The sequence below is a fragment of the Theobroma cacao genome, chromosome 1 (genome assembly GCF_053813885.1).
Source record: "Theobroma cacao isolate CCN51 chromosome 1, ASM5381388v1, whole genome shotgun sequence".
NCBI lineage: Eukaryota > Viridiplantae > Streptophyta > Magnoliopsida > Malvales > Malvaceae > Theobroma > Theobroma cacao.
In genome coordinates, this window is record NC_142639.1 from 11,077,327 (window position 1) to 11,105,302 (window position 27,976).

A 27,976-nucleotide genomic window follows, 5' to 3' on the forward strand; every position below is an offset into this window, starting at 1 on the left:
CAGAACAACACAAATAGGAAAATCCGTTAACTCATAAAATACCACAAACCATAAACCGATAAAAAAAAATAGAACTACATCTACTAAATGTAAACGACCAATATATGAGTGAAGATAGAATAATGTACCTGTGATTTCAGGCCGTCTAGAATTTGAGCAACGACACGGTCCTCAAACGTCTACATCACCAAAGTCAATGACTGAATTGAAGCCTTCAGCTTCGACATGTCTTTTTTATACCGGTGCATGATCCGTCGCAGCTGACGCTTCGTGACAACTCCGTCATTGACTCTTGTTGAATGGGCCAATTGTAATAACATATATTACTATGTTATTCAATAATCATATATTGGATTGTTGAACATTACCTGTTAGAACTTTAATATCCTTATCGACGGCTCGTTACCACTGTGCGGTTGAGTAGGACTGATCGGTGGTTGAAGAGCTGTTGTTGCCTCCCTCAATTGCAATAATAGAAATTACTGTGTTACTTGATAAATATATGTGGATATGTTGAACATAAATCGTTAGAACCGATCTTACCGACTGGTCGTTAGCACCGTGTGTTTGAGGAGGACCTCTCAGTGGTCGAGGAGCTGTCGTTGCATGGTCCAATTGCAAACACAGATATGTTATTCGATAATCACATATGGAATTGTTGAACATAAACCATTATAACCGTCTTATCGGCTTGTCGTTAGCACTGTGAGTCTGAGGAGGACTTCTCGATGGTTATGAAGCTGTCGTCGCATGATCCAACTGCAAACACAGATATGTTATTCGATAATCACATATGAAATTGTTGAACACAAAATGTTAGAATAGTTTTTTCTGGATCTTCACTGCCATTGCCATGGTCGTCACCTTCCTTCATCAACTTGGGGCCTGACAGCTCATCGACTCTAGCAGCAGTGATGCGCCTTCGCTTTATGGCACCAGTGGCTCTTTTCTGCTTCAAGTTTCTCCTATTTTCCCTCACATTTAAGCCCCGATTCGCTTGATCCTCCATGTGCCCTATTGGCACGTATTGGCGGCCCTCAGATAACGAGACATTGATGTCCACAAAATACTCTTGGCTGGCCTCATCTAGGGTGGGCTCCAAGGTCTTGACTGCCCACAACTACAAAATAGGGATTGTGATTAAATTTTTGAAAATATTATTATACAAATTCACAGCAAAAATTAGTAGCTGTTCACTCACCTGCTGAGATGACTCCAACATCTCAACTACCTTGTAGAAGTTTTTTGGCTTCTGGTTGCATTACCATTTGCACATGCGTGGGTAGACGTTGTCCTTCAGAGTAGAGGGGGCAACTATCTTTTGTAAGGCTAGAATTACCTCCATTGCCCAGAACTACAAGTCAAATGTAACCATATTAGACCGTGAATGATAAACGAGTGTAACCATAAATTATTATGTCAAAAAGAAAATGAAAAATGTTACGTTATAATACTTGTATCACCCACATGAATTCGTAAATGTTGTACCATAAATGATCCTTCTGCACGTTAGAGGTACGCACTTTGAACCCTTTCAAAAGGTAATCCAAGGTCAGCCTTCAAACATAGTGACCCCATGGGAAGACATTCCAAGCATCGATGTCCTCCACCAATGACAAGAACCAAGGCGTCACCTGTTTACGGTAGTCTTGACCAAATAAAATGTAATTCACGATCAAGATGAGTGCCATCTTGGTCGCCTCTCCCGATTGCTGAAAGTTGCCTCCATGGAACATATCAAGCAACGTCTACAGCTTAACGCTTTGCTGCACGTTCCAATATCATGCATGAATTTCGTTCGTAACAACCTCGTACGGTCATGTGAACACATCTGGCATTCGACCAAACTTCAGTCCAGTGATAAGGTAGAACTCCTACTTTGATATGTGCGCCTTGCTTTTGCTAATGGCAAACCATAGCTCATGCTCCATTGAATCTGTCACAGATATTTGACGAATCATGATGTTATGTAAGAGACCAACGGAGAAGTAGCCTTGTGGATATACGTCCAGCAACATTCCGAAGCACGTATGCTTCATTGCATCGTACTCTTTTTTCTCTTGGAGAGTTTTGTTGATGTAATGTAGTTGCGACCACTTATAGTGGGTGTTAATAGAGACATTGAACGACCAATTCTCCCTCAGCACAATAAGCAAACTGTCAAGATCCTCATACTGTCTACACTGTATCTGCAAAACATGGCACACATGCGCAAGTGAGTTAACCCATAATGTTGTAACACGCCATGCATATAACGTAAAATGTTGTAACACGCCATGCATATAATGTAAAATGTTGTAACACGCCATGCATGTAACATAAAATGTTGTAACATGCCATGTATATAATGTAAAATGTTGTAACACACCATGCGTATCAAGTCAAATGTTGTAACACGCCAAAGCTGACACGCCAATCACTATAATTATTGTGTCCTTAAATGAATTGGCCTAAAATACCCATGGCGTGTGACACGCCAATCAGTGTAATTACTGACTCGTTACATAAACTGCCTTGAAATAACCAATATCGTGATATGTTAAAAACCCCAAAAAGCAGTTAACCCACTACACACCATATCTATTGTAGTTCAAAACTTTGGTACGACCATAAAACCGCGAAGAAAACAGTTTAAGCATAACAATTGAAAAAGATTGAAAAAACACGAACATATCACAAAAACCCAGCAAAAAATTAACGAACAAAAAAACGTTTTAAAATTTTTATTTTCAAACGGACTGACCTCTTCACTGATAACTGACATTGTTGTTGTGGTGTCGTCAAGCTTGCAAAGAACAAAGTCGAACACTTTGGTGCCTTAGGGAATGAGGAATGAATCAAATCAATCTTTCTGAGTTCCTTCACATAGATGTTTGCAATTTCTGAAAAATATTTAATTAAATGAAATGGCCTCATAATTTCCTCTATAAATATTCATCTATTCATTGAATTCATTCAGTGGGAGTCCAATCGGTTTCCTCATTATTTGCTTTTTTTTTTCCTTTTTCAAATCATGTCGTGTCACATGTTCAAGCCATGCCGTGTCACACACTCTAAACACTGCCGTGTCATAGATCTCTATGGAGTTTGACAAACTCTGAACGCTGGCGTGTCACAGATTCGCTCCATGGCGTGTCATAAACTCTGAACGTTGGCGTGTCACAGATTCCTTCCATGGCGTGTTACAAACTCTGAACGCTAGCGTGTCATAGATTCCCTCTATGGCGTGTCACAAACTTTGAACCTTGCTGTGTCACAGATTCCCTTCATGGCGTGTCACAAACTCTGAACCCTATCGTGTCACAGATTTCCTCTATGGTGTGTCCCAAACTCTAAACGCTGGCATGTCACAGATTCCCTCCATCGTGTGTTACAAACTCTGAACCCTGTCGTGTCACAGATTCCCTCCATGGCGTGTCTCAAACTCTGAACGCTGGCGTGTCACAGATTCCTTCCATATCGTGTCCCAAACTCTGAACGCTGACCTATCACAGATTCCCTACATGACGTATCACAGACTCTGAATCTTGCCGTGTCACATATTCCTTTCATGGCGTGTCACAAACTCTAAACCCTACCGTGTCATAGTTGTGTAACACATTCCCACCACGTCGTGTCACACATTCTCAACATGCCGTTTCACAAACTCTAAACCCTGCCCTGCCACAGCAGTGTCACATATGGCCTGCTGTAGATGACCATTTTGTGCTTTAGATTCACATCTTTCTCCTTTTGATTCACCACCGTATCAAGGATTTATGGTTTCACATCATTCTCCAAGCTTTCGATTCATCATGACCGGTTCTTCATTCGGTTTAATATCACTCTTCTTCTATTATCTGAATGCCATATCCGAAATCTTGAAAAATCATCTCATGCAACATTATTTTGTTTTGCACCAGCTTCGCGAAAAAAAAAATGTATGTTTTGCACAAAATTAGATGTTCTCAAATTTTTTACATATTTATTTTCCCATTTTCCACCTATTTGAGAGTAAGCGTCAACGAAGATGGCTCATTAAGGGCATTTTTGTCACAAAATCTATTCTCGTGGCTAAAAATAGTTAAAATTATTTAGAGACTTATTTTCAAAAACAAGTTATTTTTAAGGGCTAAAAAAAAAATTTCCCTTAAAAAAAATCACCCAATGAGTATCAACATTTTGTTTGTATTTTACCAATTTAAACTCGGCGTTGACAATGGGAAAACTTTAAAATTTCGTCTTAATGGTTGTAATGTCGACATTCTTTCAACACCTCTAGCTGTTGTCAAGATCTCAAAGTCTTCGGGCATGGTTGTCTCATAAATTTGCAAATACTCGTATTTTTCATTTAGGAAATCCTTTCAAGTTGCAGCTAATACATTGAAAGATGGGCTCATTATTTTCCGTCATTTACAAATTAAAAGCCACAGAGGGTTCATTCTTCACTATGAGTTGACCATACCTTTCCTGCCTCTGTCATCAATTCATCAGACTTTTGCCTAGTTCTTCTATATAAACATCTCTAAACATCGCTCTTTCTTTTACTTAGAATTCTGTTTTCTGTTCCAACCATGAACAACTTTAAGCAAACCCAGCTCTTGACATTGCTTTGCTTTCTTTTCATCCTACTCCCTTCCATAGCACGAGGGGAGTGTACGTGTGAACCTGAAGATGAAGATCGCAATAAGCCTCTAGCGCTCAAATACAAAATGGCTGCTATAGCTTTGATTCTTGTTGCTGGAGCCATAGGAGTTTGCTTTCCCCTGCTTGGAAAAACTATCAAGGCTTTACGTCCAGAAAATAATTTATTCTTCATAATCAAAGCCTTTGCAGCCGGTGTGATATTGTCGACAGGGTTTATCCACGTTCTTCCTGATGCTACTGAGAGCTTGACATCTCCCTGCCTCAATGAAAATCCTTGGGGGAAGTTTCCGTTCGCCGGATTGGTGGCTATGGCTTCTGCGATTGCTACATTGATGGTTGATGCATTTGCTACTTCTCACTATACCAAGTCTCACTCTAATGAGACCCAACAGATTGACGGCGATGAGGAGAAAACAGGGGAACATGAAAGTCACGTGCATGCTCATACTCATGCAACTCACGGCCATGCTCATGGCTCAGTTTCTTTGGTTGATCGCTCCGGTTCATCTGAGCTTCTTCGACATCGAGTAGTATCTCAGGTAATTTTGTATAACTAACAATGTCTAAGCTTTTTCTGCTTAAAAAAATCATATGGGAGGAAATTGGTGGAAGTAATTTTACATTCTTTTCTTTGGCTTAAGTCTTAAGATATGAATAGCCATCAGACTGATATTTGATCAAATTTCAATATATGGAAATTAATCTGGGATTATTAGTATTAATTTTGACAATATATATATATATATATATATGTTTTGTAGGTTTTGGAGTTGGGGATTGTGGTGCACTCTGTGATAATAGGGATATCTTTGGGTGCTTCTGAAAGTCCAAAGACCATAAAGCCTTTGGTGGCTGCACTGACCTTTCACCAGTTCTTTGAGGGTATGGGACTTGGTGGATGTATTTCACAGGTAATATATCTTAATCCTACGTTTTAAAATTTTAAGGAACCTTAGTAAATTTCTACCAAACTTTGTTGTACATGATTGATGATGTTTTGCTAAAACAATAGTATTTTGTAGTGGTCAAGACCGTTAAATTCATATTTGGTTTTTCTATCTCTTCTTTCTTTGAAGGTCTCTTTCTGAATAAAGTGAATTGAAGCTTCCATTATCTAATTTTTGGGACAGTATTTATTATTATAATCAATTAGTTTGCTGGGAACAATTTCTTTCATACTCCTTGTTCGGGTAATTCCTTCGCTGATTCTCTTGCCAAAGAAGGTGAAGGTGTGAGACTTGATCAACCTCTCATTCTGCTCTCTTAATTGTTTGGGTTCTGTCCTTTGTTTGTTTCTCTTTTCTGCCTCGGCTGATTTTGAAGTTCTTTGATGCTCTGTCTCCTGCTTTCGCTAAGTTCTCTATGCTTTTTTAATCCAGTTCTTTGTGTCTCTGCTGCTTTGCTGGTCTGTGATTGCTCCTTTGCTGCCCCTAGGACTTCCTTCTCTACTGAATGACGTCGATGGTTGCTGGCTTTTGTTTGCTGCCTTCTGGCTCCTTGGTTTTCGTTTGCTCTATTGTTCTTCTGCCTCCTGCTCTCTTTGTTCCTCTTGCAGAGAATTTTTTGTTTTTTATTTCTAGTGATGCTTATTCCCTTTGCTGGCGAGATGCGCTTTCATCTCCTTGTTTCTCCTTCTCTTCTCAGTGTTATTTTGTTTTCTGATATTTTCTTTGATCAGATCTTATATCTTCTGATACTTAATAAATTCTTCTGATCTTTACCTTAAAAAAAAAAAAAAACACTTTCAATCAAATTGTTCTGTTGCTTCTTTTGTAAATGAATGACCTGTCACATGTTGGAGAGTGTATAGGGTTTTGTATAGATGATAGAATCACCGGGACACACGGTTGCTATGAGATGTGGATAGGAATGGGCCAGGGTTATCCTGATCTCACAGGCAACCTGATGTGAGAAGTTTTTTCTGTTTTGTAAGTACTTCTGTCATGGCACTGCAGGTCCAGTGTCTGTTACAATTACCATGAAATGGTAGATTTTTTGTAAAGCTGCTATTTATGAAATGAAATTGCCTTTCAAAAAGAAAATAGTAGCTTATTTTGAATGGAGCACAAGGCATTGAATCAACCCTGAAGTGTTTTTTTTTTCTTTCTTGTGTGTCTATGATGCATATTTTAAGTTACCGAATTAATTCTCATAGTATTAATTTTGTAAGCAGACAAAATTATAGGTGTATGAGTTTGTTTTAATTACTCTGTAATATTTTTGTAGGCAAAATTCAAGTCTCGGGCTGTTGCAGTCATGGCACTCTTTTTCTCTCTTACAACCCCAGTTGGCATTGCCATAGGAATAGGGATATCAAATATGTATCATGAGAGCCGCCCCACTGCTCTTATTGTTGAAGGAATCTTCAACGCCGCATCAGCTGGGATCTTAATATATATGGCGCTGGTCGATCTTCTTGCTGCTGATTTCATGAATCCAAAATTGCAAAACAATGGAATGCTTCAAGTAGGAGCCAGTGGTGCTCTTCTCCTTGGGTCTGGTCTTATGTCTCTCCTGGCTATATGGGCTTAAAGCTGTGATACGCAAATTCTCTACTTTTGTTTCTTTTAATTTCAATTTTTCCTTTATAAAGTTCAAATCACAAAGTCAAATGGTATATACATCATGACATGAATTTATTATATAATTTTGTATACACTTCAAAATGTATGATTTTGCTCAAAACAAATAGTTGCACCTCATCTTTTTGCATATAAAGTTGTACTTAAATTACAAAGCCGGCAGATTTATTTAAGGAGTGACAACACAAGGTACTGTTGGCTTGGAATACATGCACTGGAAGTAGCTTAACTATCATTATTATCATGGGAAAGGGTTTGTATCACTCTGCAGAATTGCATAAAAGAATTTTTGTTTGAATCTGGTGAATCGTAACTCTGAAATCTCCAAACCCAAAAATTCAAAAATTTTAAAAAACTCTCTGCTAATTTTATCGTCTCCACTTCCTTGTGTTAATTCTTGACTAATGAACAAGTATTTATACTCGTTTTAATGTTGATCTTGGATTAGGATTTTCTTTCTATTTTAAAATTTGAATTTCAAAAATTACTCCATTTGGTTGTTCATTCAAATCTTTGCTTATCATTATCTTTCTTTTTTTTTTCAACTTTTTCTTTATTATTATTTATATTTTCTGTTTTTGTTATTTTTTATTCTTTTCAGTTTTTATTTTTTTAAATTTTATCATTGAGACAAAACTGAACAAATGAGGTGTTGACAACTACGTCATCATTTAGTACCATGTGGAATTGTCATGTAAGCAAATCTATCACGTCATCACCTCTAATGGTAAAATTGATCGACGTTAAGAGAAAGATTAAATTGTTTTAATTCTTAAAATTAAAGATTAGATTTTGAATAAAAAGACTAAATTTACGAAAATTCATGAATACAGGAACTATTTGGGTACTTTGACCATATATCATAATATGAATTTATTATATAATTTTGCCTAAATTTCAAAATGTATGATTTTGCTCGAACCACATAGTTGCATCTCATCTTTTTGCATTTAAAGTTGTACTCAAGTTATAAAACCGACATATTTATTAAAGGAGTAACAAACACAAGGCATTGTTGGCTTAGATTTACATGCAATGGAAGTACCTTGGCTCATAGTTTTTAATATTATTCAATATGTATCACACGATACAGTATGATATTAATAAAAAGTGATATGCATTAATAATTATGTCGTATTTGATCAACTATCGAAAGCGTATTGTGTGACACACAATACATATTTTACTATATGATATTTTACTATATGGGGCACATCGTACAATACAGTTGATACATTTTGATAAGCTTAATTTTAACTAATTGTTAAAAATAATTTTATTTATTTTTTTGTGTTAAAAAATGAAAAACAAATTTTTATGAGTTTTAAAGTTTAAAATTTCGATTTCAAACAAAAAATAGTAAGAAAATCAAATATTCCCTTTTAGGTAAAATACCCCCATTCCTTAAGTTTTCATTAAAATTACACGAAGATCCATTAGTTTTCAAAATGGACATTCCGACCTAAACGTCTAAACAGTATTAATATTAAATATGAAATGTCTAAAATGCCTTTTCTCTTTTTTCTTTGTTTTCTTTTTCTCTTAGGTCGACCGATAACGTCCTTTGCACCTACTGACCACCAACATTCCCTTGGAGAGCACCAGTGCTCCCTTAGGGAGCCATAAATTGGGTTCCCCAAGGGAAGCATTGGAGCTCCTAAAGGAGCACTAGATTTGGAGTTTTTTTTTTTAAATTAATAAAATTATATAATAGTAATTTTTAAAAACAATAAAAGATAAATTTATCTTTTTAATATTATCATGTCATCATATTGACGAAAATGCCAACGATTGACTAACGGTTTGGTCTATGTGTCTAGTGAAAGATTTTTTTTTGAGACGAAGTGCCAATTTCGAAAATTAATGGATCTCTGTGTAATTTCAGTTACAACTTAGGGGTAGGGGTATTTTACCCTTTTCCTTTTGATTTCAATTGGTTTTTAATTTTTAATTAATAAATTAATATGAAAAATGTATATTTTATTTAAAAATTAATATTATAAAGAATATATTGAGAGTTTAAATTAACAAATAATTATCTTTTCAATTTATATCTTATAATCTTCAATTATATCAAAAAAATATAATACTTTTAAATTTTATTTATTTTACATGTATAATGCAATTTATAATTAATTTTATAATTTTTTACCATATTTTACGATACAATACTCGATACTAAAAAATAAAATTTCAATACATGATAACTATCTTGATTTAACAATTATACTTTAGTTATGATTATAGTCATGAGAAAGGGAAAATGACAATGACGGGCTTTTTTTATAACAATTAAAATGTTGACTTATCACACATGAATATAAATATATATATATATATATATATATATATTTATAATTATATTCATGTGTGATAAGTCAACATTTTAATTGTTATAAAATAAAAAACCAATTATATATGTTAACATCATGTATGAAAATTTCCCACTTAAGTTTGGCTTTGACTTTGAGCTCTCTAATTCTTAATGAAGGTTATGTCGACATTCTTTCAAAACATTGCATATATATATTGACAGATTAAGTCATTGCCTCATAAACAACTTTGGTATTACAACTTGCAAAAATGCATTATTCACGAGCTACCAAAAAATGGATGAAAGTCCAAAGACCATAAAGCCTTTGGTTGCTGCACTGACCTTTCATTAGTTTTTTGAGGGCATGTGACTTGGTGGATGCATTTCGCAGGTGATACGCTAATCCCATGAAGTGCAAAATTTTCTGTTATGTGGTAGACCTTCGATACACATGAATGCCACTTGCAAAAAAATATTATCAACATGTAAAAAGTTCAATTCCAAACAACTTTGTTGCACCTAAGCAATTAAAATGCCATTGACCTTTTCCTAAAGCTGCACCACTACAAGCTTGTTTATAGTTCTCAAGCTGTGAAGGTTAAATTCATCATAGCATTCAATAGCTTATGACTTTCCTCTTAATCTTAAATGCGCTTCGTCATCTGCGGGTCTGTGAGTAGTTTGCAGCAGAAAAAATGGCTAACAACTAGCTACTTTCCATTAATTCTAATTCGGAGCTAAGAAGGAAATCTCATAGGATGCATAAGCTAATTTTTGGGATAGTTTTATATACTTTTCCATCTGAGTTTATGGTCCTGTTAAACGGTAATGAAAGGGGTTGGTGGGAGCACTTTTTATAAGAGCTTATTATAAATAGGGGAATTTATAAGGGAAAATTTTTTTTTAGCTCTTAAAAATAACGTGTTCTTATAAATAAGCCTCCAGATGATTTTAATTGTTTTTAGTCAAAAGAATAGATTTTGGGACAAAAATGCCCTTAATGAGCCATCTTTTGAATTATGGTCCAACTGCAAACACAGATAATTATTTTCCTTAAAAACATACATTTTTTTTTTCACGAAGCTTTTGCAAAACAAAATAATGTTGTATGAGATGGTTTTTTAGAGATTTTGGACATGACATTCAGATAATAAGAGAAGAGTGATATTAAACCGAACGAGAAACCGGTCGTGATGAATCGAAAGCTTAGAGAATGATGTGAAACCAGAAATCCGTGATACGGTGGTGAATCGAAAGGAGAAAGATGTGAATCCAAAGCACAAAATGGTCGTGCTACAGCAGGCCATATGTGAGACGGTTGTGGTAGGGCAGGGTTTAGAGTTTATGAAACGACATGTTGGGAATGTGTGACACGACATGGTGGGAATGTGTGGTAGGGCTGTGACACGATAGGGTTTAGAGTTTGTGACACGACATGGTTGGAATGTGTGACACGGCTGTGACACCCATGGTGGGAGTGTGTGACACGGCTATGACACATGTTGGGAATGTGTGACACGACATGGTGGGAATGTGTGGCAGGGCTGTGACATGATAGCGTTCAGAGTTGGTGATACGCCATGGAGGGAATCTGTGACACGCCAGCGTTCAGAGTTGGTGACACGCCATGGAAGGAATCTGTGACATGCCAGCGTTCAGAGTTGGTGACACGCCATGAAGGGAATCTGTGAGACGCCAGAGTTCAGAGTCGTGACACGCCATGGAGGGAATCTATGACATGTTAGCGTTCAGAGTTTGTCAGACTCCATGGAGATCCGTGACACGGCATGGCAATTGATGGGTGACACAACATGGTTTGAAAAAGGAAAAAAAATTGGGCAAATAATGAGGAAACCGATTGGACTTCAACTGAATGAATTCACTAAATGAATATTTATAGAGGAAATTGTGAGGCCATTTCATTTTAATTAAATATTTTCCAAAAATCACAAACATTTGTGTTCTTCCTCATTCCTCATTCCCAAATATAGCAGGGTGCTTGACTTTCTTCTTTGCAAGCTTGACGACACCACAACAATAATGTCGATTATCAGTGAAGAGGTTAGTCAGTCTGAAAATAAAACTCATTTTAAAACTTTCTTCTGTTCGTTAATTTTTTGCTGGGTTTGTGTGATATGTTTGTGTTTTTTCAATCTTTTTCAATTGTTATGTTTAAACTGTTTTCTTCTCGATTTTATGGTCGTACCAAAGTTTTGAACTACAATAGATATGGCGTATAGTGGGTAAATTGCTTTTTGGGGTTTTTAGCCTGTCACAACATTGGTTATTTTAAGGCAGTTCGTGTAACAGGTCAGTAATTACACTGATTAATGTGTCACATGTCATGGGTATTTTAGGTCAGTTCGTGTAAGGACACAATAATTATGGTGATTGGCGTGTCAGCGTTGGCGTGTTACCACAGTTTACGTTATATGCATGGCGTGTTACCTCAGTTTACGTTATATGCATGGTGTGTTACCATATTTTACCTTATATGCATGCCGTGTTACCACAGTTTACGTTATATGCATGGCGTGTTACCACAGTTTACGTTATATGCATGGCGTGTTATCGCAGTTTACGTTATATGCATGGCGTGTTATCGCAGTTTACGTTATATGCATGGTGTGTTACCATATATTACGTTATATACATGGCGTGTTACCACATTCTACGTTATATGCATGACGTGTTACCACAGTTTACGTTATATGCATGGCGTGTTATCATATTATGGGTTAACTCACTCGTGCATGTGTGTCATGTTTTGCAGATGCAGTCTAGACAGTATGAGGATCTTGACAATTTGCTTATTGTGCCGAGGGAGAAGTGGGCATTCAATGTCGCTATTAACACCCACTGTAAGTGGTCCTAACTTCGTTACATCAACAAAACCTTCCAAGAGAAAGGGGAGTATGATGCAGTGACGTGTACTTGCTTCGGGTTGTTGCTGGAGGTATGTCCGCAAGGCTACTTCTCTACTGGTCTCCTGCATAACATCATGATCCCTCAAATCACTGTGACAGATTCAATAGAGCATGAGCTATGGTTTGCGATTGGGAAAAGCAAGGCACACATATCAAAGTAGGAGTTTTGCCTTATCACCGGACTGAAGTTTGGTCGAATGCCGGATGTGTTCACACGATTGTATGAGGTTGTTGTGGACAAAATTCATGTGCGATACTGGAACGGCAGTAGAGCGTTAAGCTGTAGGCCTTGCTTAATACGTTCCACGGAGGTAACTTTTAGTGACCAGGAGACGCGACCAAGATGGCACTCATCTTAATCACGAATAACATTTTGTTTGGTCAAGACTACCGTAGACGGGTGATGCCTTGGCTCTTCTCGTTGGTGGAAGACATCGACGCTTGGAATGTCTTCCCATGGGGTCACTACGTTTGAAGGCTGACCTTGGACTACCTTTTGAAGGGGTTCGAAGTGCCTTCCTCGAAGGTGTAGAAGGCTTATTGACGGTACAACATTTACGAATTCGCGTGGGTTATACAAGTACTGTCACGTAACATTTTTCATTTTCCTTTTGACATAATAATTTATGGTTACAATTGTTTATCATTTACGGTCTGATAATGGTTACATTTGACTTGCAGTTCTGGGCAATCGAGGTAATTTCGACCTTGCGAAAGATAGTTGCCCCTTTTGCTCTGAAGGATGTCTACCCACGCATGTGCACATGGCAATGCAACCAGAAGCCAAAAGACTTCTATAAGGCAGTTGAGATGTTGGAGTCATCTTAGCAGGTGAGTGAACAACTACTAATTTCTACTGTGAATTTGTATAATAATTTTTCCTAAAATTTAATCACAATCCCTATTTTGCAGTTGTGGGCAGTGGAGACCTTGGAGCGCACCCCGGATGAGGCTAGTCGGGATTATTTTGTGGACATTGATGTTTTAGTTATTTGAGGGCCACCAATACGTGCCAATAGAGCACATGGAGGATCAGGCTGATTGGGGCTTAGGTGTGAGGGAAAAGAAGAGAAACTTGAAGTATAAAAGAGCCACCGGTTCCATGAAGCGGAGGCGCATCGCCTCTACTGTCGTTGATGAGTTTTTGATCCTCGAGTTGATGGGGGAAGGTGACCACCATGGCAATGACAGTGAAGAGCCGGTAAGAACGGTTCTAAAGGTTTGTGTTCAATAATTTCGTATGTGATTATCGAATAACATATTTGTGTTTGCAATTGGATCATGCAACGACAGCTCCACAACCACCGATAGATCCTCCTTAGACTCACAGTGCTAATGAGAAGCCGGTAAGGATGGTTATAACGGTTTGTGTTCACCAATTTCATATGTGATTATCAAATAACATATTTGTGTTTACAGTTGGATGATGCGGCGACAGCTTCTCAACCACCAATCGGTTCTACTCAACCACAAAATGGTAATGTCACGACTCGGAACCTCCTTCTGGCCCATAACAACCATCGCGATGTTTGGATTGATACTTATTGCCCGAAATACCAATCGAAACCCCACAAGGCTTACATATCAGTTTTAAACAATTGTCAGTCGTTTCCGACTCAAGTAAATCAAAAGACAAAAATATAACATTTTTATATAAAACAATATTTATAGAAACACGTGTAAGTAATCTTTTATAACTTAGAAGTAAAATAAATTCATACATACAATAATTTACAAAGTTATAATGTACAATAATAATTACAATGACAAATGACCCATAAATACACCAAGTGTTGGTGATAGTAACGTACTGTCTGTGTGATAGAGGGGTCAACTGGAATCCTTAACAAAATTGAGTATCTACAAGCTACCACGAGCCTGAAATATTTGGAAAGGAGGTGGGTGAGATTTTGCAATCCCAATGAGTAAACAGACATTATCATAAATATCTAAAGGCAAGTAACATGGAGGCAAGTTTAAACAACAAATTACAAACCATTTCATAAAGTTTTCAATTTATTTCTTAAACCATAAAATATTTGTAATTTACCAAAACAGTTGTTAAGGCTTATAACTTTTATTAAAAACAGGACTTAAGCCAAAACTAGTCCTCGGGGATACCTTGACAGAGGTATCTAACTGAGTCCGCCAAGGTTGTTAAGATATTTACATGTTAAACACGTGTTTATTTTTAAAACAAGCCGTTCCTTGGCGTTGGGCGAGTTACACATTCATGTGGGGGTTCGACGTGAAGTGAGCTCTAACACTACCCCGGGAGTTACCCTCCTCGCTTCTACAATCGGAGTAACTATATAACTGGGTTTACCGTGCCCCTTTAATAGGCAGTCCACGGAAACCCGTCACTGCAGTGACTAAACCCACCAATTTTAATAAAATTTCGACAGTATAACGTGACTTTTATTTATTTACCCAGCCTGCATAGTAAAAGACAGCTTACATAAATTCCCAATGCAATTATAAAATATAGCCACATATACTCATATATCATAAGCCATTCATAGAAAAATATATTTTTCAAAACAATTGGCAGCCTCCAATTACTCAATTTCATGATTAAAAGTTTTTTATTTCAGATAATCAACACAATGTATTTATTTGGCACATTTATTTCTAAAACATCAAAAGTCCCATTTTAATCTCATTTTCATTTCATAAAATCCATGAAGAGCATTTTTAAATAAACTCTAGATAATTTACAATAATAATAGGTTTAGTCACCGTTTGTACAAATTAAATGCTTCCTAGGTGCCCCGATCACTGTTCGTCGGGTACGACTTCCTTGCCTTTACCGGAAGGCTCTCCTCCTAGACACATTGCAAAAGTTACACAATTCACCACATTGATGCTAAATCACTATATAATTGACTTAAATCCTATACTAATGCATGGTATGAAATGCAATAGCCTAAAACGGCTTAAACGCAATATTAACCTATTTTTGGTACTTTACCCGATAAATTGCTAACGCGCTCCATTTTAGCTCTAAATTGTCCCATTTTCTCTCCAACATTTCTAACCATTAAATATCAGCCAATAACTCACTAAAATCACCAAAATCAGCTCACTTTCCTCCTTGAAAAATTCGGCAAAAAATGGGACATTAATTCGGTAAATCTTCCACTTTGTTTTTCTATCACATTTAACCATTTTTCATCATTTTCTCTTCATTTCTCTTAGAATAAAAATCAGTTCATCATCATTGTACATCATTGAACATTCAGCCAAGAGTGGGTATTGTGAAAATTTCATACTTTCTTGCCCAATTTGATTTCTATACACATTTAACTAACTAAAACTATCAATTTAACTAAAAATCAAAACATAAAAATTTCAAATTCCTCCCCCTTGAATTTCGTCCAGCCCTTGATATCACTTTTTGATCTCTCTCCTCAAGCATGCTAAATGGGAACAAAGGCATAAGAAAGGTAGAAATCAAGCTAAAGTCAAAAAATCTTACCGTTAGACACGTAAACGGTCGAAAAACGCGATTTTCCCTTTGAATTTTCTAGTTTTCCTTTGGTTTTTCTCTTTTCTTCCTTTCCTCTCTATTTTCTCTCTTGTTCTCTCCTTATGGCCGGCCATCACTTAATATGGGTTTAAATGGGTTGACTTTTCATTAAAATAATATTAAATCATTAAAAAGTGCCATGTGTCACTTTCTCATTGGCCCGTTTTTAAAATTTCATCCATTAAACTTTTATTTTTCACCACTTGAAATACCATAGTTATTCATACAAAAAATAAATAAATCCTATAATTTTGACAAGTTTTGGGTGGTGAAAATTACGGTTTTTACCCCGAGATGATAAAATTACCGTTTTGCCCCTATGTTCTGAAAATTGTCGAAATTGAAAATTTTCACTCCCTATCATTAAATTATACTCCAAATAGTTAATCGTGATCAAAAATTTCACTCCATGATCAAATTATTATCTTAGGTGGCAAAATGACGATTTTGCGCCTAAACATCAAAATTTCTAATTTTTCCCCAAATGAACCCTCGAACTCCGAACAATCATTTTTAGTCATTCCTGGACTGTGAAATATTAAATTTCATCCTACGATTCTTATTTGAACTAGTTCGAGGTTAAATCAACTAAAGTGTACCGTTAGGTACAATATCAGGTTTCGTCTATTCTTAGGACTTTCCTAGCATAATAACATGCTACTCAGTGCATGTATGTCATGACATGTATTTATAGGGTTAGGTTTTACAGGTAATGAGCCACCGGTAAGAATATTAAAGTTCTAACAGGTAATGTTCAACAATTCCATATTTGATTATTGAATAATACAGTAATCTATGTTATTGCAGGTCACCCAGTCAACAAGAGTTAATGACGGAGTAGTCATGAAGTGTCAGTTGCGACAAATCATACACCGGTATGAAAAAGACATGTCGGAGCTGAAGGCTTCAATTCAGTCATTGACTCTGGTGATGCAATTGTTTGAGGACCCTGTTGTTGCTCAGATTCTAGACGGCCTGAAATCACAGGTATGTTATTTTATCTTCGCTCATATATTGGTCATTTACGTTTAGTAGGTGTAGTTCTATTTTTTGTTCTCGGTTTATGGTTTTTGGTATTATATGAGCTAACAGATATTCCCATTTGTCTCGTTATGTAAGGCGGTCCTTCATCTGAGGGTGCTGGTGAAGACCACGATGATGTTAATGATGGGCACGATGATGAACCTGGTGTGCACATTCATGATGACGTTGCTGGTACTGAGGGTGACCCTGTTTTTGAGGACGATTCGGTTATCGATGCATTTGCGAGAGGGGAGGGGGACCTTCACTCAGTCTTGGTGGAAGGAGAGGATCTTTCTTAGGTTGATGCATTAGTGGAGCCAGCAGCAGGAGGGGACCATCTTCCTTAGAGCACTCCTGAAGCTAGCAGCTCATTGTTGTCATCACTAGAGTCATCTGATGTCCATCATCATGCAGTAGAAATTTCAGACCCAACTGAGTAGGCTCAGGTGAAAATGGCGAGCAAATACAAGGCAAGCCCGTACGTTGACCCCTCAGAGAGCCGTTGGGATGTAAAGAGCACAACCGTTGAAGCGTACGAAGCTTTCAAGAAAAATGAGTGCGCGAGGTAAGCTCATAAATAACATTACAAATATTTTTTTTTAATGAAACATTAATCCACCAAGGCTTTTCAAACTCATTCTGTTACATATGCAGGTGTAACGTTGGGATCTTAGGGGATTAAGTGGTTGACTGTTTCACAATATTAGAGGATCCCAAAGAAGAAATGACTAGTGAACATATAGACGCATGTCTCAACGTACTTTGTAAGCGGATGATAGGGCCTAAGTCGAAGCTGTACACTACTCGTGCATGCATGGTTGACACAATATTCTTCGTAAGTTTATTTGAAAATTTTTCAATTATGAAAATACTAAGTTTTTAATTGCATTAAGTGTAAGCTAATGTATACATGCTTCACAAGACACCATCCATATGCTACACACCTCATTTCCAATTGAAGATGCCTGGTCGACTATGGTAATTCCCGATGAGTTGAGGGCGTACGTGGAGGGTGAGAAGTCGACATACGGGAAAAAATGGGAAGATGTCGATTTCATCCTTGCACCTTGCAATGTTGGTGGGCATTAGGTGGTAGCGAAGATTGACTTAGTGACATGGACGATCAAGGTGGTGGACTCCTCAAGAACTTCGGATGCTAAGGATAACTGAGTGCGAGCGGCTCAGATGACACCTCTTACGACATTTATGCCAATCATCTACCACCAAGCCTGTTATTTCAACAAAACACGTCGAAAGACACGAGATTTGACCCTGATGCCATTGGACATTCATTTGCCAAAAGCTAAAGTGCATCAGCAAGATGATAGTTTCAGCTACGGTATGTTCATGATAGGGTACATTGATGATATCTTGCAATCAGAATCGATCAGAGTTAAGCAGAATATGATTGCAAATATGAATCGCTAATATGCTTTAGAAATTTTTTCTAGCAGTTGTGAGAGCGAACCCTGAACATATCGGCCCTTGTATGTACATTTTTTGTATATACAATTAATTTTATTAATTTTAATATTTGTTTATTTTATATATTACTTTTTCTTTCTTAATTCAAACGCAGTGCCTTTAAATTTTAATACTGCAACCACATGGCGTGTCACACAATTCGGGCATGGCATGTCACCCCTAAAAACTGGAACAAGTCAGCGTGTCACGTCAAGTATTTTGCTCCATTCAGTGTGTCACCACAATTGGGGCATGCCGTGCACCCCACAATACAGCAAGAAGTTAGTGGGTCACCATAGAAATCTGCATGCACTCAATGTGTCATGCCAAGTTTCTAGTTCCACTCAGTGTGTCACCACAAGATGGGGAGTGCCGTATCACCCCACAATACAACAAGAAGTTAGCGTGTCACCATAGAAATCTACATGCACTCAGCGTGTCACGCTAAGTATCTGGTTCCACTCAACGTGTCAGCCCAAGATGGGGCGTGCCATGTCACCTCACATTATTGCAAGAAGTCAGTTTGTCACTACAGAAATCTGCATGCCCTGAACGTGTCATGCCAACAATCTGGTTCCACTCAGTGTGTAAAACGACCCTATAAACACATGTCATGACGTACATGCACTGAGTAGCATGTTATTACGCTAGGAAAGTCCCTAAGAATAGACGAAACCTGGAATTGTACCTAACGGTGCACTTGAGCTGATTTAACCTCGAACTAGTTCAAATAGGAATCGTAGGATGAAATTTAGTATTTTATAGTCCAAGAATGACTAAAAATGATTGTTCGGAGTTCGAGGGTTCATTTGGGAAAAAATTAAAAATTTTGATGTTTAGGGGAAAAATCATCATTTTGCCACCTAAGATAACAATTTGATCATGGAGTGAAATTTTTGACCAGGATTAACTATTTGGAGTATAATTTAATGATAGGAAGTGAAAATTTTCAATTTCGGTAATTTTTGGAACATAGGGGCAAAACGATAATTTTGTCGCTCCGGGGTAAAATCGTAATTTTCAATACCCAAAACTTGTCAAAATCATAGGATTTATTTATTTTTGGTATGAATAACTATGGTATTTTAAGTGGTGAAAAATTAAAGTTTAAAGGACAATTTTAAAAACGGGCCAATGGGAAAGTGACACATGGTACTTTTTAATGATTTAATGTTATTTTAAAGAAAAATCAGCCCATTTAAACCCCACATCAGGTGATGGTCAGCCATAAGGAGAAAATAGTAGAGAAAATAGAGAGGAAAGGAAGAAAAGAGAAAAACCAAAGGAAAACTAGAAAATTCAAAGGGGAATTCGCGTTTTTCGTTCGTTTACGCGTCTAACGGTAATATTGTTCGACTTTAGCTTGATTTCTACCGTTCCTATGGCTTTGTTTCCATTTAGCATGCTTGAGGAGAGAGATCAAAAAGTGATATCAAGGGCTGGCCAAATTTCAAGGGGGAGGATTTTGAATTTTTTTGGTTTTGATTCTTAGTTAAATTAGTAGTTTTAGTTAGTTAAATGTGTATAGAAATCAAATTGGACAAGAAAGCATGAAATTCTTACAATACCCACCCTTGGCCGAATATTCAATGATGTACAATGATGATGAACTGATTTTTATTCTAAGAGAAATGAAGAGAAAATGATGAAAAATGGTTAAATGTGATAGAAAAACAAAGTGAAAAATTAACCGAGTTAATGTCCCATTTTTGGCTGAATTTTTCAAGGAGGAAAGTGAGCTGATTTTGATGATTTTAGAAGGTTATTGGCTGATATTTAATGGTTAGAAATGTTAGAGAGAAAATGGGACAATTTAGAGTTAAAATGGAGCGCGTTAGTAATTTATCGGGTAAAGTGCAAAAAAATAGGTTAATATCGCGTTTAAGCCGTTTTAGGCTATTGCATTTCATACCATGCATTAGTATAGGATTTAAGTCAATTATATAGTGATTTAGCATCAATGTGGTGAATTGTGTAATTTTTGCAATGTGTCTAAGAGGAGAGCCTTCGGGTAAAGGTAAGGAAGTCGTACCCGACGAACAGTGATCGGGGCACCTAGAAAGCATTTAATTTGTACAAACGGTGAGTAAACCTATTATTATTGTAAATTATCTAGAGTTTATTTTTAAATGCTCTTTATGTATTTTATGAAACGAAAATGAGATTAAAATGGGACTTTTGATGTTTTAGAAATAAATGTGACAAATAAGAAACTTTTGATTATGAAATTGAGTAAATGGGAGGCTGCCAATTGTCTTGAAAAATATATTTTTCAATGAATGGCTTATGATATATGAGTATATGTGGCTATATTTTATAATTGCATTGGAATTTATGTAAGCTGTCTTTTACTATGCAGGCTGGGTAAATAAAAAAAAATCACGTTATACTGTCAAAATTTTATTAAAATTGGTGGGTTTAGTCATTACAGTGAGTGGTTTCCGTGAACTGCCTATTAGAGGGGCATGGTAAACCCGGTTATATAGGTACTCCGGTTGTAGAGGTGATGAGGGTAACTCTCGGGGTAGTGTTAGAGCTTACTTCACGTCGAACCCCCACGTGAATGTGTAACTCGACCAATGTCAAGGAACGGCTTGTTTTCGAAACTAACATGTGTTTAACCTGTAAATAACTTAACAACCTTGACGGACTCGATTAGATGCCTCAGCCAAGGTATCCCCGAGGATTAGTTTTGGCTTGAGCCCTGTTTTTAATAAAAGGCATAAGCCTAAACAACTGTTTTGGTAAATTATAAATATTTTATGATTTAAGAAATAAATTGAAAACCTTATCAAATGGTTTGTGATTTGTTGTTTAAACTTGCCTCCATTTTACTCGCCTTTAGATATTTATGATAATGTCTGTTTACTTATTGGGATTGCAAAATCTCACCCACCTCATTTCTAAATATTTCAGGCCTGTGGTAGCTTGTAAATACCCGATTTTGTCGAGGATTCCAGTTGACCCCTCTATCTTACAAATAGTAGGTTACTATCACCAGCATTTGGTGTATTTATGGGCCACTTGTCATTGTAATTATTATTGTACATTATAACTTTGTAAATTATTGTATGTATGAATTTATTTTACTTCCACGTTACAAAATATTATTAACACGTGTTTCTATAAATATTGTTTTATATAAAAATGCTATATTTTAATCAATATTTTGAATAGTAAAATTTGTTTATAAATCTTTTTGAAACGATTGGTAATTGTTTAAAACGGAATGTTTAACAACGATTGCTCACAGGAAGGGCAAGAAACTGATACGTAAGCCTTGCGGGGTTTTGATTGGCATTTCGGGTAATGAGTGTCAATCGAGACTTCACGGCGATTGTCATGGGCTCGAGGGAGGTTTCGAGTCGTGACACAGTGTGTCACCACAAGATGGGGCGTGACGTGTCGCCCAACAATACTGCCAGAAGTTAGCGTGTCACCACAGAAATCTGCATGCACTTAACGTGTTAGCTTAGCATAATATATTTTTCAGGAATTTTCGTTCTTATATTTCAATTTTATTTTTAAAATGTTTTATTTTAATAAAAATTAATTATTATGATTGACAGATCAAATTTGATTGGATGATCCATAAATTTTTTAAATTTGTTTGGTAAAGTTATGTGTTTTAATCTTAAATTTCATATCATATGTTTTTAATTAGTCCAAAATTTTCCCTTTCGAGACTTGCATCCTTTGAAGTAAACTCCTTGGTACAATATTATTATTATTATTATTATTATTATTATTTTATTCATTGACTGGCTTAAAGTTTTATATGGAGGTAACAGTATAGGGACTTCGCAAGTCTATTAAGTGTTCAAAACTACGAACAAAATTAAATGAATAATCAAATAATATATCTACAAAATTAATAAAAATAAATAAAAACTCATCTGCAACAGTAAACTAACAAACACAAAATCCAAATATGAATGAATGTAAGATAATGCAAGAGCAAATTGTGACAAAGGTATTGCACATGGGTTACACAGTTAGTTAGGCCAACAAGGTGTCTTCATCCACAAGACACCCTACGTTTTCAGACATTGTCCTTCGTATTGGACAGTTGTTGGGTGTGTGACCGGTTTGTTTGCAACTTGAACATGTTTTTAGTTGGCGCACTCGTGGAGGCGTCGATTGACTTGGAGATGGTGCTGGATTTATGGATGGAACTGCAAATGGTGATGGGTAATTCTGTCTGTTATGGTCGTACCTCTTGCATTGTTAACATCTTCGTGCTCGATTGCCTTCACTGGCAGATGGAATCCTTATCCTTTTAGGTTTTTCCACTTGGCCTCTCCAAAGTGGTGGCAAGACGACAATTTGTTTCACATGAAGGGGGATGTCCCACTCACTAAGATGGCCTACCGGGTGAATAGACCTCGCATAACCCTCCACTAAAATGGTTGTCTTATAGTAGTCAGTGCAGAATTCAATGGCTTAATGTTTGCATTTACTGAAAAATACAATGAACTCAATCTTCAAGCACAATGTAAATACTATGTCAATTAGGGTTCAAATAAGAAATAAGGATATTTTGACCTTATTGTTGTAATGGCATGGTTGCATGGTAGTAAATCTGTTTGGAACTCATAACATGAACATGTCTTCATGGACAGGTTTACAAGTTCGTCCATCTTCTTGTCTTTAACTTCAAACTCCATTCGATTGATAGGTTTAACCACAAAGCGATGTGCATCATTGAACCGTTTACTCAACTGCCTGGCTGAGGGGCGTGGTCACCTTGACGACCTCCTTTTACAGGTCATGGAACCAACGTTGGAACATGTCTCTAATGAACTTGATCAAAACAGTGATTAACATTTGTCTTGCATGCTTTAAGCATGAGTTAACACATTCCGCAATGTTGGATGTCATCATTTGGTATCACCTTGTAGGTGAACAGGCACGTGCCCATATCTTAAGGCCTATTCTCATAAGGTTAGCGTGGGCTCCCTGTGTGAATCTGCTTGAGTTGGTTCATATGTCTGTTGAAATAGAAAATCTTATAGCAATCTCGAGTAGGGGTGAAAATCATAGAAACGTCATCACGCTTGAACTTGTTTTTAAAGTTTTTCTTCAAGTGCTACCCACATAAACCGTGGTGCGCTTCTGGGTATGCATTTTGGATTGCTTTCTTAATGCCGAGATGCTGATCAGAAATGAACATAGTGTTTTCAAGACAACTAACTGCATCACGCAGCTTGCTAAGAAACCACGTCCACGAGTCTTTGTCCTCAACATGGCCGATGCCAAACACAACTGAATATACGCACTCGTTCACATCTTTGCATACAGCAACAAACAGAATACCCTTGAACCTGCCTTTCAGATGTGTCGCATCAATTGCAACCGTAAGATGCATTACATCCCTAAACCTCTGAACACAAGCCCCGTATGCCCAAAAATAATATTTAAATCTTTCTGCCTTATCAGTAGCCACTGTAGTGACTGAGTCGAGATTTTCTTATTTTAACATATAAAAATACGAGGGTAGTAGTTGAAATGACTCCTCCGGGGGATGAAAAACAAGCTTCTCTGTATACTCTTTCGCTTTCCAAGCCTTACCATGCAGGCATTCCAATCCCCATTGAACCCTCATCTCACCAAGTATGTCCTTAGGTCTCAATGCTACTCCATTAACTTGAAGCTTGTGTGATATAAGTTCACCAATTATCTTCGCACTCACGATTGCAAATCGCCCTTGCAAACCATCGATAGTACACGTGTGTACTTTGTGGAACATCCAAACTTGCCAATATTCTCCTCTTTCAAGTACTTCGTTGCATGCACACTGAATTTGTATGCCTTGTCCTTGCAACCAACCTCATAACGAGCTTTACAGGACCTTTTTACTCTTATCCCAAACTATTTTTTTAGAGCCAACATATTCAAAGCTCCTTTCAACTCGGCCTTCGATTAAAATATTCTTCCTTTGTATAAGCGATCATCAGCACATTTTGACTCCTTAGTTGTAATTGTTTAGAAAGAGAACCTTTTTACACCTAGAATTACCCACGTACGAGATATCCCTGCATTTTCCCTTTCTTGATAACTGTCATGGAGCAATGTACTAGGGGAATGAATCTCATTCTCATCAGTGATCGGGTTATTGTATATGGGGTCATCACACTGAACATCTATTACATCAACACATCCAACAGGTTCTGTTTCGCTTTCAACATTATTTCAAATTGGAATGTCACTGTCATAAAGCTAGTCCTCATCTGAACTCTCATCATGTCATTCATCTAAATTGTCATCAAATATATCTTCACCAGTAGGGAACAAATCCTCATTTTCCTTATCACATGCAGTATTATCCTCGAGCGTAGCAGTGTCACCCTCCAATGTCACAATGTTGTACTCAAGTGTCGCATTTTCATTTGAAAATGCCATTACATCTTGTATAGTTTCACCCGATCATTGCATTTGTTGGACAAAAGTAACTAATTGGTTTGATGCACATCCTGATCTAAATTGTTCAGCCAACTATTCTGTGAATTTTGTGTGTCTATCGGGCTACACAGACTTTTGTGCATACGTCAATTGCCATTGTTGTGGGTTACGAACTGAATGCTATGGTATATGTGAAGCATTGTATATCTCATTTTGATTGACTTGATTACCATGTTGTTTAGCTTCTTCATGTGACATAACATTTATTTGGCATCCTTTAATGCTGACATACACTATCTGAACATTCCTCTGTTCTAGCAGAATTAATGGAACATCGTTATTGTCCTTGATAATTGGCTGCGATAGCTCTCAAGGTGTATTGATCAATGCATGTAACTTAATCTTGTCAATTTCTAAATTTACCCCAACAACATCTTCAATCAACTTTATCAATCCCACAAACGATAAATCACTCTTAACCCCCTGCATTCGTGACTCACCACCCCTGTAAATGCCATCCACCCACTGATCACCGTGTCTTATCACAAGTCGCACAATTAGAACCTGACTAAAATTTTAAAAACAACAATAATTTGTCAATCATTTAACACATTACGTGACATGCCGTGTTTTAGAATTTGTCAGTCATGTTGTAACACGCCATGCATATAACGCATAATGTGGTAACACACCATGCATATAGTGTAGAATGTGGTAACACGCCATGCATATAACGTATAATGTGGTAACACGCCACGCATATAACGTAATATGTGGTAACGCGCCATGCATATAACATAAAATGTGGTAACATGCCATGCATATAACGTCAAATACGGTAACACGCCAAGCATATAACGTCAAATATGGTAACACACCAACGCTGACACGTCAATGAGTATAATTACTATGTCCTTACATGAACTGACCTAAAATACCCATGGCGTGTGACACGCTAATCAGTGTAATTATTGACTCGTTACATGAACTGCCTTAAAATAACCAATGTCGTGACACACTAAAATAACGCTAACACATGTTATAGATGCATGGCGTGTAACAAATTTGGGCAATGTTTCTAATCCATGTTCTAATTTACACCAAATATTTCAGAAATTTAAGTGTTGTAGCAATAAACCCAAACCAAATAACATACCTTGATGTCATCTTTGCTATAAGGTTTGTTAATGTACGACAATATGGCCAGATGCCGAGAGATAGACCACAGCCTGATGACGATGGTGCTCAACAGAGAGTTGACAGAGCTCATACAGTTCAGAAAGCTGATGATGATAGTGCTCAATAGAGAGTTGGCAAAGTTGAGACAGTTCAGAGAGTTGAGAGAGAAAGATGACCGAGCTCAAACAATTGAGTATTTTTTTTTTTTTATTTTCTCTCTAGTGAGAGGGAGATATCGGGACCCTAATTTGAAACGATATTTTTAAGGGCATTTTGGTCTACTCATGCTTCTTTTTTGCTAGAAACAGATAATTTTATATGGGTGGTTATTTCTGAAATCACCTTATCACGAGGTCCATTTCTCACAATTTCCTCAATTTATAATATTAATGCATTGAATGATAATTCAATTGTCAAGTGTTTTGGTGTTTTTTTATTTGTTTCCAAGATTTTCCATTTACGTAAACAAGCTTAATAGAAGCATTGAGTGGTACAAAAGTAAACAAAAATTCATATGAGTATGAGTTCGTGGATCACTATGTTATTGTTGTTGTAGGCACAATTCGAGTCTGGGGCAATTGTAGTGATGGCACTCTTTTTCTGTCTAACAACTCCATGCCATTTGGAATTGCTATTGGAATAAGGATATCAAACACATACAATCAGAGGTTATTGTTGAAGGATTAATGGGCATCTGTTGGGATCTTGATATATATGGCACTCGTCGATCTTTTGCTACTGATTTCACGAATCCAAAGCTGCAGAACAATGGAATGCTTCAAATAAGAGGTGACGTATCTCTTCTTTTTGGGCCGATCTTATGTCTCTTCTAGCTGTTTGGGATTAAACTTGCTTGGTTTTTTTTTTTTTATGTTTTTCAACCTCTGTTGAAGTTTAGGTAAAATATGAAGTGATATAAATGAATTAAAAATATCCTTAATTGGATCTCATTCTTTAACGGTTAAATTAAATATTGTTAAAATAAATATTAAATTAAAATAATTTTTAAAATTAAAAAACTAAATTACTTCAATTTTAAATATAAAAACTAAATTGCAAAAGATTATGACAAAATGCATCCACTATTCCCAGCCTCTACTTGCTATTCATCTGTCTTGCTCATAAAGTCCTCTTCGTGAATTTTGATGCTGAAAACTTTTTCTTACTTCCTTTAAAACACAGCCTCCTCAAAAGCACCAAAGGTCAACATTACATATGTGAAGCAGCCAACCCCAATCCTCCCCTTAACAACTGTCAAAACCTGCAAGCTCAAATTTCTTCAATTATTGCCTTAGTTTCACCTCCTCTATCGGCTACCTCCATCTCCATGATTTTTTTTAATCTCTTCTTCTTTTTCTTCCTTGAACTTCAGTCTCAATTCTCACTTAATTCTCGAATTTCCTCTGCCTCCCTCCTAATCAACGAATTTCTACTTATATCAAAGTCCTACACTAACTCCTCCCTCCGCCTTATTTGACTTGCACTTCTAACCCCCAATTCTTTTTCAATTTGCTTTTTTAAATTCCCTTTCCTTCTACCTTTGGAACCAACTCTCGATATCCCTGACATTTTGTTTCCCTGACTTCTACTCTTCCATCTCTTATTTTTCTCCTTCTTCTTGCTATTCTGTGCTATTTGATTTTTGGGGAAAATCTCTTCAATTGACATTTCCCTCTTAAACTTCTTCTTACCTTAGGTGCCACCCACCCATTTGATTCATCCATACCATATTTTCATCTTCACTTTTACTTTCCAAGCTATCATCTTTTACTACTTTCTTTTCATACCTTTTTCTGCTTCCCAAACAAAATGTTCCCCCTCAGCATTTGACTTTTTTCTTCCCATAACTCTTTTCTTATTCTTTGTCTTGCCTTTCTTCAGTCCCCTGCTGACCATCATTATCTCGGGATGAATCTCCATCTCTGACCTA

At 36.8% G+C, this 27,976-nt stretch overlaps 1 protein-coding gene across 1 annotated transcript; it reads left to right on the forward strand.

Annotated features, from left to right (window-relative positions):
• The first annotated feature begins 4,423 nt into the window (after positions 1–4,423).
• LOC18612269 (zinc transporter 1-like) lies at positions 4,424–7,511 on the forward strand. Its single transcript, XM_018116331.2, has 3 exons — positions 4,424–5,165; positions 5,388–5,537; positions 6,853–7,511. Exons 1-3 carry the CDS (start codon positions 4,554–4,556, stop codon positions 7,156–7,158), a joined length of 1,068 nt encoding a protein of 355 aa, XP_017971820.2. The 5' UTR covers positions 4,424–4,553; the 3' UTR covers positions 7,159–7,511.
• Positions 7,512–27,976: the final 20,465 nt, after the last annotated feature.